Below are 12831 nucleotides of genomic sequence, written 5' to 3' on the forward strand. Positions count from 1 at the left end.
ATTGAGATCTCAAGCTTCAAACTTGTATTGAACATGAAATCTCTGTTGTGTAATTAGTTATATTAGTGCTGTTTTATGGTGCACTGGAGCAACAAACCTAGTGCTGAACGCCCTGCTTGGTACTGTTTTGTCTCTTGGGGCTTTGGTTCACCGTTGGAATTGTTCAGCACTTTTTGACTCAGAACTGGAAGTCTGGCATGTTTTTTGGGTTTTGGATGAGAAAGTTCTGTGTTGCACTCCGAACAGATTGCATTCCAGAGACTGGCTCCGTGAGTGGACTGTTAGGGAGACCAATAAGTCACTCTTGCGATAATCATCTTGGCTTCGGCGTTGAATGATGATTAGGCACCATGGTGATGAATGCTTGCTTGCTTCCCAAATCTTGTGCAGGAAAATATTTGCACAGAAGGAAGAAGGATACCTTTATTTGAAACTCGAATATCTATTTTAAGTTTTGTGAATATATAATTTCTAAGCATTATCCGCCTACTGAACAGCTGCCTTCTATCCTGCTAGTGTTGCTTTCTTGACTTTTTCCTCTTACAGCATGAGATAACAGCACTGGCAGTTTACTAATAGCTGTATCAATACCATTCCCAATATAGTTGTACTTGCTTTCTGTTTCCAGTTATAAATTGACTCGTGATTCATTCCTAGGGAGGAAGAGATAAGGAAAGCCCAGATATTATATAGTACCATTTATATGGTACTATATGTGTCTATACACAGTACTTGTATAGTCCCTTGCCTTTTTATTGCCATTTACAGAACTAGTTGAAAAGATGCACCACTGGCCTAAACTTTCTGCAGCTGAATGAATATGATCCAAGTTTAGCTGCAGGAGAGGCACCCTTGACCTTCCAGTGCAGTGACATGCGTTGGGCTTATATCACCTATGTTTTATGTAATTAATCCTCTGATGGTTATTGTGGAAACCATGGTGGTTTTGTACCAACAAGCAGATGTCAAAATTAAGAGTAGATATGTTGTTGTGACAGAGGGTTTGTCTGTTCTTTACTCTGTTATTGTGTATAGTTAAACACAGTGTCTGATTCTGGTTTTTGCACTGCAGTTCATGTGTAACTCCTGCAGGGAGACAAATATCTCTCCTGTGGAGAAATAGTGGAGCCTTTTTTCCTAATAAATCATCTGGGCAGAGTGGGGGAGCAGCATGGATGGAGATGGGCAGTTACCTCTGAATGTCAGGAAGCAGAGCCAGGCCTGAGAGGTGATGAAAGAGAGATGTCTAGGGGTCTGTGTGGCATGGCTTGCATCTTCTGCAGTTCAGGATGCCACAGGCAGCTGCTAGACCCGAAGCAAGTCTTGGTGAATAGTTCCACTATACAAGGTCTCTGGAGGTAGTGGGGACGTGAAATATATTTTTAGCCAGGACTCTTCCATTTATCTATGTTTGCTGTCAAAAGCCTATTCGATGCTTCTGGAGTGCTTGCCATTAAGGCAGTGATGCAGACCACACTGCTCCAAAATTGTGTTACCTCTGGTCCCATCTGTGCGATCAGCAGCGAAACATTTGTTTGCAAGCTGCCTGGCTAATAATTTCTTTAGAAAATGTTTCTGAAATAGCGTACTCACTCATTTATGACACTAGCCCTTAATATTTGAGTTTGGTTCTTCATTACCATAAGGTCAGGTCAAAAACAAACTGTGTCCTGCCCTTCGTTGGTATTGTTACAGATTTTAGAATTCCTCATAGGAAAAGCTACTTCTTCAGCTTGGCCTCTTACAGTTTCTGTAGCTCTGCATATACTGTATAGTCCACCTCCATCCCTAAAAGACCTAGTTCTGTTAACGCTGAATAGCATTTCTTATCTGAAGTTCAAAGTATAGCCCCTGGTATCATTTCAATTTCGTATTCCTTTAATAAGTGTTGGGTCTACAGCTGGATGATAGTCTGATACAGGCATCACTTTGGGTAGTGGTAGTTCTTCATCACCGGTGAGTGAAGACAGCAGGGACTACATAATTAATTCCAGTATTTTGATTTCATTTCATCTTAAGCCAACAATAGGAAACTCTGGGGCCTTTTCTCAGATAAATTTTATTGTACTAAATGGAATACTGAACATCAAGCCTCTAGCAAATAAAATGAAAAAAATAATTATCAGGTAATGCAAAATTATGGCTTGTTTTATACCCAGGTCTTTAATAGCATACCTTGGTATGCGGTGTTCTTAATGAACTTCTGAAACTTCAGTGGTCACAGTCTGTTCCAAACTGTGTTTTTATTCTTTTTGGTTTGGATGGTAGAAGTTATAATTGAGTTTTGTTTCTTTATTGAAGTGAATTTAGTAACGGTAAAGGGTATTAGATTGAAGGTCCTAGAAATGGATGTCTTTAGGCAGTATTAGTCACTGGGCACACTTTTGAGCCTGCTAACGAGGTTCCCTGTTATGATGTACTGCTGGGGGGCCTTTATGAGGGTGCATTCACAGAAGTTTGTTCTTCTTGGTCATTAAGTGCTGAAACTGTCTTCGAATGCAAAATAGTGAAGTCTTGTGTTAAGGTGTTCCAGATACCATAGTTGAGCTCTTGATCCAGACGAAAACAATTTTTGGGTATCTTTGTGATTGATGGCTGCCTTTACACAGGCTTGCTCGTGCTATAACACATTTTTAAGGTAATTCATTCAGTATTTGGTGAACAGCTGGGGAAGGTCATTTTTCTAGGACAAGGCTTAATATAAGGTATCTGAGAAAAAACAAGCATGCAAAAGCATATTAAACTAAACTGAAATAATGTCTGAATGTGTTCACAGGACTTTTGTCTTGGTTTAACCGTGTCTGATTTAAGGTCATAACTTGAAATCCCTTAAATGCAGACTGCATGTAGAAAGAGGGTGATTTCTGTGTTTCATTTCACACCCTGGTTTGTCTGCCCTGTTGGCTCATGTCATTTTTATTAACTCATTCCTCACATCTGACACAACTGTCTGTGCTTGGGTTCTGACAGCAAACATGGCTGTCAGAATTGAATAGGGAATAGTTGACTCTGGGAGCATTCTTATCTCATAATTAAATTAACTTTTAAAATTTATATGAGGTATGCAAGTGATCAGAGGCCCCTGTTAAAGCAAAATGATGAGAAGAGGGTGCATGCTGATGTCTGCTGTACATGTCTGCTTCGTTTCTGGGTCTTTCTCAATGGCAATGGTGTTGGACTTGAGCCTGTTCTCAGGAGAGCAATCTTGTCCCAGTGATTCTTCTATAAAGAAGAATCTGGACATTCCCCTTCCATTACATTCCAGCTCTTTGTGGTCCAAGTTTTCTTTCATGTATGTTGAAATGGAGGGTCTGACTGTAAGTATCAAGAGCAAGAGGCATAATGTGGAGAGTAGCCCATGACTTTGATCCTGCCACCTATTCAATGAAGCATGACTTGGTGTGTTTGCCTGTTTCTGATGAGCATTGTTTACTTCCTGATGCACAGGAGCAGCAGAGAAGAGCTCAAAGCATGGAGCTGAAGACAGAACCCAGAATTTCATCATGGCCATGAAAGATCGAATGAAAATCCGTGAACGAAACAAGCCAGAGATCTTTGACTTGATTAGAGATGTGTTCTGTGAGAGCAAGTTGACACATGCTCAGCAGATGAAGACGGTGAAGCAGAGTGTTCTTGATGGCACCTCAAAATGGTCAGCAAAGATCACAATCACAGGTGAGTGAAGGGAGGCACAGGTTCCCTCATTCTTGCTTGGGGCCCTAAGGTAAGGAAAAGTTGTGAAACTAGAGAGAGCAGGCTTCCCTCTCTCTGCTCAGTGCACAGGTGGCAGGTGGAGATGCTCCTGCCCCAGGTGTTGTAATGTGCCATGAGCTGAGGCTCATCAGAAAAAACTCTTATGAGTGATATTCCTCTTTCTTTGACCAGACTGATTTGCTGCTTCATATGGTGTGTGAACACAGAATTATTGGTGAATGGTTATAATAACCCTTCTTTTTTTCTTCCAGTGATGTGTGCTCAGGGTCTGCAAGCCAAAGACAAGACTGGTTCCAGCGATCCGTATGTAACTGTTCAAGTTGGTAAAACAAAGAAGAGGACAAAAACAATTTTTGGGAATCTTAACCCTGTTTGGGAAGAGAAGTTTTATTTGTAAGTACTCTTACAAGGACTCGTAGCCCTCTTTGTGTGATCTGTACTTTGACAGTTATGCCATCTTTGTCAACATGCAATCCCACACTGCCTGTAGTGTATGAAGGTTTTATTTCTGCTTGACATTGTGTGCCCATCTGGAGGGTTGATGTCTGTAATAATGTATGTAGTGCACGCTTGTCCACTTGATCTTTCTTGCTTTTATATAGATAAATTGTCTGCTCTGTGAGCGTTCTTACATTAATGTTTCTAGAGAAAGATAAAGAAAGGAAAATCTTTAACTTGGTGACTTTTGTTCCTGTATAATAGAAGTAGTTTCAAAATTATTTGGAATATAAAAGAGTGAAGTTTGTATAAAAGGCTGAGCAAACTTTCTGTGACCTGCTGCTGTGATTGGTGTTTGACCAACAAAGGTTAAAGGTAGCTATTTGTTTGTCACTTGTCTGCAACACTGCCATCTCCCCCTTTAGTTCAGGAAAATCAATGTAACAATAACTTGAGGGATTATCTGCTTTCAAGATGAGCAATGTATCCATGTCTGAATTGAGAAGAAAGGCTGGAGGCACATTTTTTTTAAGTATCAAATATGTTCAAAAGACTGAAGAATGTATTATTCTATCCTGCTTTTATTGAATAAGTAAACACTACCCTCAATTTATCATTGAACACAATACAACACAAAAGGGAGATGTGAAATCTACTGGGTAAGTAGTTTCTGAAGATTCTGGATGATCTCTTTCAACCCCAGACATCTTTATTTCTTCTCTTTTTTTCCCCCTCCTTGTTTTTCCCTTGTGCTTGAAGTGAGCTCTCTGCAAGCTGAAATTATATATTACAATCAAGCTTACATCAATCTAACTTTGTCTTTAAAATGCACAGTCCAAACAAAATTATTTTAAAGTAGTTTTGAGCTCCTCATTAACATCAGAAATATCTCAGTGCTATTTTGAGAGAGTAAATTCTTGGGTTTTTATTTATTTATTAAGTTTATTCTTACTTTAATCCAAAGTAACGGAACCTCTTGGTAAGTAGTAAGTATGCTTAGATGCCATTTGGTTAACTCCAGTCACAATAGCAGTAAGTCTGTGTGGGAGCCTTAAGGACCTTGATTTACCATGCCAAGTAGTTACCATGGTATTTGCAGTGTGTTCCCTTCTAATTTTAGGAGCTTCAACAAATACTATGTTTAAAGATAGATAGCACAACGTGATAAATGTCACAGTTTTAACAGTGCTGCTGTTTAGATTTTATCTGTGTCTATGATTCAGCAGATAATATGCTGCTGGGCATTAGAGTTGATGCTACTTTGAATCTTATCTATGTCTAGGTGGTTGTTTTAATTGCCTTGGAATAGCAGGAAGAGGTAAATGAAATGATGACTGTATCCAGATCAAATGCAGGAGATCACTCAGTACTGGCATCCATGTGCTGTTTTATTGGTTGATGTCAAAGCTCAACATATGCTGGATGAGGAGAATCATTTAAAAGTGTGTGCAGTGCCAGTCTTTTTACATGCCTTTTTTTTTTTCCCCTCCATGTGTGGGTCATTTTTTTAGAGCTTACTACTCTAAAAATGGATGAAATCTTCTACCCTCCGTAATCCAGTGGAAAGTTAAATCCACATATGCATGACAATACCCATTACTTAACAAGCTTTTTTACAAGAGATTGCTACAACAATTGAGGTGCTCAATTTTGAGGGTTGAGGGTGCATGTGGTTTTTATATAGTTAAGTTAACTTGTTATAGTGGGAGAAAGATGTTAGGGTAGTTTTTAAAAGCCTACTTAGCAGCAGATGTACGAGAAGTCTGATGTTCAGAACACTAAAATGTTTCAGTGGGTGCAAGATACACAAGTAGAGAGAGTTCAGGTCAGTGTTGTATAGGTTAGTAATTGCTGTTCCTCTACTACTTGGCTTGTTGGACAGATTTGTTTGCAGCTGGTGTTCATTAGGTGCCCAGTGTCTTTTATTGGATCACAATTCCACCATAGTTTCAAAGGTTGGTTATGGAATCAAAAACATGTGTGTATCAGTTGTCATAGTGTTATTGTAATCCATGACATAAGCTGAGGCAGATTGCATACAGCTGAGCAATACAATAATTTCCACAGACTCAGTAAAGTTTATTAAAAGCAGCTTAAACAAGTTTTAAAAACTTTAAGGCAGCAATAACTATTTGAAATAGCTTCTCTGTGCTTACTTACAGTGGTGGATGGAAAAGTACATTAACTTAAAGCCATATTTAAGGAGATGTTGTGGTAGTTCTGACCCAATTTGGAAGTCCAAATTTAGAACTGTATTTTAGAAAAAGACAAGGTTGAAAAGACTTTGGGTTTTCATTATAAGCACTATTTAGGTCATTACTAGGCTATGTCACTTGGGCTTCTGCTTAGATTAATGACCAGTTCTTAGAGCATGTTCATCACCAGGCAGGTGTCTTGTTTCTTTCTGAAAATCATCTGTTTGTATATTTTCATCCTCACCTTTAGGAAACATGTTACAGAGAACTTGCCTTTCAATTAAGTTTGAACACCTATTAAAATACAAGAAGCTGATCTTTCTGCTCAGTTCAAGGAGTTGCAGGCTTGATGCAGAGACTCCCCATGTATGGTGCCTGGGAGGGTGAAGCTTGATAGGAGACTCCAGACATTGCTGCAAGTAAAAAAAAAAAAAAAAAAGTTCTATCAGCAAGCACTAATGAATTGTGCTTCCCTTGGCTTTACATTCTGTTCCTATTTTGTTATAATCCCAGATCCCTTTCCTTATAGCTATGTTGAGCAGGCTAATAGGTATTCTTCTTCATTTGCCCTCTAGACTTATCTTCGATGCCCTCAGCCTCTCTTGCCCTTAACTCTGGACAGAAAGCAGTATGTATCCTATCTTCAGTTGGTTCTGAGTTGTCTGGTTTGATGGGTACATAAAAGACATGTGGCTGCCGACTTAGCAAGAATGGTAGCTAGTTTGGAGATCTCTTCTCCATCTAGCTGGTAACTTTTCACAAAGTGTGTTGAAATGCAGAACCTTTGAAAAGAAATTTGTTATGAACTCATATCCCTAGGAAACAGCCCAGTAATGTGAGAGGGAAGATATTTTTGTAATCTCCAGTGCAATTAAGACAAGGCTTTAATTCTCCATTTAGACATAATTTAGACTATAGATAGAAAATACTGGCTTTCTAGTAATCTCTCTTTGTAAAGGCTGAAACTGAGCATCTATTTGAACAAGTTACAGTGGTAGACAGGTTTTAAGAGTTCCATTTTAATAGAAGAATTGTGGGCTCAGCTACAGATTTGCTGTCCATACCATTTTTATTTTATTTTATTTTTTTTAGGAAGGAACGCAGTCTTAAATGATGAGCACTAGAAGTTACTGGATGCAAACAGGGCTTTGCTAGGTTTCTTGGCCTAGGCACAAAATGACTCCCTCATTTTAAAGTAAAATCCCCTTGAAGTTGTATTGTCTGAATATATCTGTGCACAAGGCCTTAATGGTGAGTGTGAAATCATTGCCTGGAACAGATTGCATTGTCAATGGGCAGTTTGCAAGAGGCACGTTTGTTCTCTTACTACAGAAGACTAACTCAGTTAAAGTAAATGCGGTGCCTCCTGCTAGCAGATAACCAATATTTTACTAGGACATGCAGAGCCACAGATGATAGACATTCCTGTTAATCCTTTGGGAATGGTGCTTTTGCATAGCTAACCATTGTGTTGTCACCCAAAAGGTTCCATTTGGTTGCTCAATTTTCCTTTCACCTGCTGAGCTTGTTATCAAGCTCAGCATCTTTCAGTAATCTCTGTGGTTATATGAGATTGTTTCAGTGTTGTTTTTTAGTCTTTACCTTTGGAGACCACCATGTTTATAAATGTCACTGGAACTCTGAATCCTCAGCCTCCTCTGTTCATTGCGTGGCAAGGACCATTTGGTTGTCTTGCTTATCTTTATTCTCTAGGTACTGCAGATGCTGAAAATGGCACTCTGATGAAATCCTGCTTGTTTCCCTGCTCAGTGACCAATGTGAAATTTATATTTGAATTAAAATTGATGCCCCGTGGCAAGCACCTTTTGGAAAGCTGTGTTAATATAGCTAAGGATGTAATGCTCAGAATCACTTTATCTGCTCTTTGTAGTTAGGAGAGCTGCATGATTAATTTATGCAGCCAGTGTTGTAGCATTGGGTAACGGCAAAATGATTGTACTTGTTAACAAGCTTCATGCAACTAAGAACAGAAAATTCATTTCTTTGTTCTTAGACAGCAAAGCTGGAACTCACAGCATATTCTTGTGCTGTTGTGCTTAACTTATAAACTGCTAAGGATTTTAGCCTTGTTCTCTTACCACTCTGATTTTGCTTTCAGTGTATTTTTTGCTGTCTTTTTTTTCTCCCTGACTAAAGAGCCTTGGTATCATTTAAAAATTCATCTGGCCTGCAAAGTTTTGTAATCTATTCCCATTGAGGCTGGCCACAGCAGACCTCCCAGCTGGATGCTGCCATTTCTAGACACTTTCATTTGAACCACACCCAAATCTTCCCGCTTTTAAAGACAGACCATTTCCTAAAGACTTATTTCCTGAAGTGTATGTAGTTACAACTCTTTGTGGGCTTCTCATACTGATTACTGTAACTACTCTTTTTGATTTTCCAGAAAACCATTTTGATTTTTTTTTGGCACTTTGCTCCTCAGAAGCTAAAATGTTTGCAGGTCCTGAAGTTCTGCTGATCTGTTCTTCTGTCCTGTACATTTTCCCACCTCCTGCACTCTCATCCCCTACTTCTGCAAGCTGCTCTGCCCTTTTCGTCTGTCCTCTACCACTGCATAAAATATTCTCTGCACCAGACTGTGAAACTTTACAGGCCCTTCTTGAGGGCTGCATCTGCAATTGTGCAGAAGGGAAACTGCTCATAGAACATGGCTATATAAATATTCACTAGACTCTTTGAACCATAAATATTTTTTTTTAATATCAAAGCACAACAAAACTACTTAAATCTGGGCTTGACTTGACCTACTTTTAAATCTGCAAAATATTGTTGATACCTCTGCTCCCTCACTTCAGTCGTTTGTTCTTGCTATATCTGCTTCTTGCTTTTCGTCTTTATTAGCCTGTCAGCTCTACAAAGCAGGGGCTGTCTTCCCCTCTGTAAGTTGCCAAGCACACAGCAGAGTCATGATTGCACTGGGGCCTCTGGGCTCTCCTGTTCTTCAGGCAGAAAATATGAGAAAACAACATAGTTTAAGAAAACATCTTCATGTGAAATGGGTGTGTTGAATGATAGGGTTGTATTGGCTTCTTACCTCTCTAATCCACACAGTGCATTTTAGAGATGGACAATCTATGTCTGAAGGCAATATTAATGGAGTGAAACTGAGGTCTGGGTGTATCCTGCAGGGTTAACGTCCTGATAACACCTTTCTTGAGATGAGAAGTCGATTGGAAAGAAATATCCACATGGATGTGTGTGGTGGTTTTACTCAGGTCAGCAGCCAAGCTCCACCACAACAGCTCTCTCACTCCCCCTCCTCATAGGAAAAGGGGGAAGAAAAGATGATGGAAAGGGCTCGGGTTGAGATAATGGCAGGGAGATCACTCACCAATTATCATGGTGGGCAAAAGAGACTCAGTGTAAGGAGATTAATAAAATTTATTCCCTATTAATAACAACCTAGAGCAGTGAGAAACAAAAGAAACTAAAAACACCTTCCCCCCATCCACCCTCTTCCACCTCCTCCTCCCAAGCAATGCAGGGGAACGGGCAATGGGGGCTGCGGTCTGTCCCTCTCCCTCACGGTCACTCTGCCCCTGCTCCCTGTGGGGTCCCTCCCACGGGATGCCATCCTTCCCAAACTGAGCCCGTGGGGGCTTCCCACAGACAGCAGCTCTCCAAGCACTGCTCCCACACAGCTCCGTCCCACGGGGTCCATCCCCCAGGAGCAAACTGCTCCAATCTGGGTCCCCCACGGGTGGGCGGCAGCTCCTGTGTGGGCTCCTCTCCACGGGCTGCAGCTCCGGCCTGGGGCCTGCTCCTGTGGGGGCTCTCCATGGGCCACAGCATCCTCCAGGCCACATCCACCTGCTCCACCGGGGGCTCCTCCACCCATGGGGGGGCTGCAGCGTGGAGATCTGCTCCATGTGGGACCCATGGGCTGCAGGGGGACAGCCTGCTCCACCAGTGGCCTCTCCACAGCCTGCAGGGAAACTGCTGCTGCCTGCCTGGAGCACCTCCTGCTGCACTCACCTGGGGGCTGCAGGGCTGCTTCTCACTCCTCACTCTTCCAGCTGCTGTTGCACAGCATTTTTTTCTCTTTCTTAAATCTGCTCACCCAGAGGCACAAACAGTATCGCTTATTAGCTTGGCTTTGGGCCACAGCGGAACCATCTGAAAACAGGCCCTTATCTGACATGGGTCAGTTTCTGGATTCTTTCTTCTCACAGAAGCTACTCCTACAGCCCCCCACTACCTAACCCTTGCCACGTAAATCTACTACGATGTGACGCAAATGGGCATTAAAAAACCCTTATGGGTATTTACCAGACTCTTTCTCTTCATGACCATAGATTCACTAATATGAACTAGTGGTGTCAGAAGGATACAGCTTTTTATTTTGGCACTCTCTGTACTCTAAACTAATTATCCTTACTGTGGGTTCCTTTTTCATTTCTTTGTTTTGTAAACTGCTGGACAAAGTTTTATGGGTATAGACTTTTTATGTCTTCTGGTATAACCTTGCAACCCTTCGAGGTTCCTGCACCCTCATGAGGGTTGCCGTGTCCCTCTAGCATTCCAGCAGTGGGAGCTTAAGTAAGAATCCTGCAACAACTGATTAACCAATTCAGCACAAATGCCTTTTTATTTTTTCCCCACATCAGAGTACAAATCACTGACTTGAACATATTAGGGTCATTTTTAGATGTTTCCTTTACTTTCTGCCTGCTTTTTTGGAGGACAGGATGCACATGTATTACTCTGTCCCAGACCTCAGCCAGCATCTTAGCCAGTTTGGGCCAACATTCGTAGACAGACAGAGGTCTCAAAGTTATTAAAAAACATGGAAAGTGATTGTTAGAAGTTTCAGCTAGATTAGAGGGATACAAATTATTAACTTCATTGTGGTAGACTATAACATAAATTCTGGAGTTGCCTTCTATGCTTAGCCACCAATATACTGATTAGTGTGCATGTATCAGCATGGCACTGTGCACAGGCATCAGAAGTAACAACAACTTTGTGTTTCCCCTCAGCCCAGTTGATAGCTGGGCATGGGAAGATGTCAGAGCACTGACAGTACAGGGGGGATATGTTTGAGTCTGGGGAAGGCCAAGGGGAATGTGATAGAAGAGCTGGAGGTAGTGTGTGGGATAGGGAGCAAGTCAGCAGAATGAGGCTCTGCTGGTTCCACTGCTCCTGCAACTACCGGCTTTAGGTAGGAAACTTCATGGAAAGAAATTCATGATTTTATTTTTTTCTTGCAGATATAGTGTGCTGTTTCCTAAAAATGTTTCTTTGATACCCTGAAGTATCAAAGTAACCTTTTTAAACATAAAACGGCACGACTGCAAACATCAGAAGAATGTAGATACAAAAGAAAAAGTCATTTTCTGAGTCACGCAACAAAGAGAACCTGGTTTCCAGTTCCTCACACTCTGAAATGGGCATGAACACGTTTGATAGTTTCTTCCCTATGACAAGGTCTCAAAGAGTTTTTTCTTTGCATCCTCTTGGAAAAGCTGTGGGAGCTCAGCTGTGTGGTAGACTGGGCAGACACATGTATGCACACATTGTTAGGAAACCACTCTTCACAAAAATGTAGAAGAAGTAGGGCAGGCATCTTTAGAAACTTGCCAGCTTCTGTAGTAATGAAGGGGAAAGTTTCTAGCAGCAGAATGTGTTAGCCGCAGTCTTATGGAGCCGGGTTGCTGTCACTAATCAGATGCTATTTTTATTAGCTAGAAAGCCTGCTATCAGTTAAGCTCGAGTTGGCCAATGTTTGTGGTTCTGTTTTGGGGTGTGCTGTAAAAGGTGAGCCAGTGTTGACCCAACTGTCTTCCTTCACTGAAAGAAAAGACTGTGGTTCCTACAGACGTAGATGAAGATGTTTTGTAGGTAAGCCACCAGCCTAAGTCTTTCAGCTGCTGTGAGTGAGTGATAAGGTGCTCTCGCTGGCATGGGAGCAGCATGAGGAATATGAATTGACTGGTCTCTTAAAAACAAAAGAAGTGTGGTAAAGTAGAAGTTCCAGTAGCTCAGCAAATGCTACTGCAAAGTCTGCTGTGGCACTTAGCAGTGAGTTATGCTGTTGCAGCCCAAGTGAAGGATGATAGCCACTTGGGGAGTGTGGGACAATGCATGTGGAACCTAAAGTAGATTTAGGTCTAAACAGTAAATGTTTTCCTAAAGGAAAGAGCAAGTTTTTGAACATTGGTAGTAAAGACAAGTAAGATCAAAGCTGTCTTAACAAAGAACTGCAGTGCCAGAAGGTGAGGTCTGAAGAAGTCAGGAGTTAACTTGTTGGTGCTTTGTAAATGCCACTGTGTACTGATCTGTGTTTTTAGGCACATGTGTCCTTCTGAACGTTTAAGGTACTGCCAGGATGTACACTTGTGTACTATGTCAGGAACAGAGGATTTCTTTCATGTGCTTATGATGTGTTGCTGGTATGCAGTCAGATAAACTAGAGAGCTACAGAAAGCAGCAGTCCAAGCATTCCCTGCCTGTGAACACT

General features: G+C 41.2%; 1 protein-coding gene across 1 annotated transcript in view; it reads left to right on the top strand.

The window, feature by feature from the left end:
* Positions 1–12831, top strand: part of LOC311221114 (protein unc-13 homolog B-like) — a gene marked incomplete at its 5' end in the record, with an annotated part of 215635 nt that overhangs the window by 134500 nt on the left and 68304 nt on the right. The window contains 2 exons of the mRNA XM_084304904.1: positions 3448–3675; positions 3966–4107. Coding sequence (XP_084161030.1) covers positions 3448–3675; positions 3966–4107 — 370 coding nt within the window. The remainder of the gene's footprint in view (positions 1–3447; positions 3676–3965; positions 4108–12831) is intronic.

The sequence above is a fragment of the Netta rufina genome (genome assembly GCF_964035555.1).
Source record: "Netta rufina genome assembly, chromosome: Z".
Taxonomy (NCBI): Eukaryota; Metazoa; Chordata; class Aves; order Anseriformes; family Anatidae; genus Netta; species Netta rufina.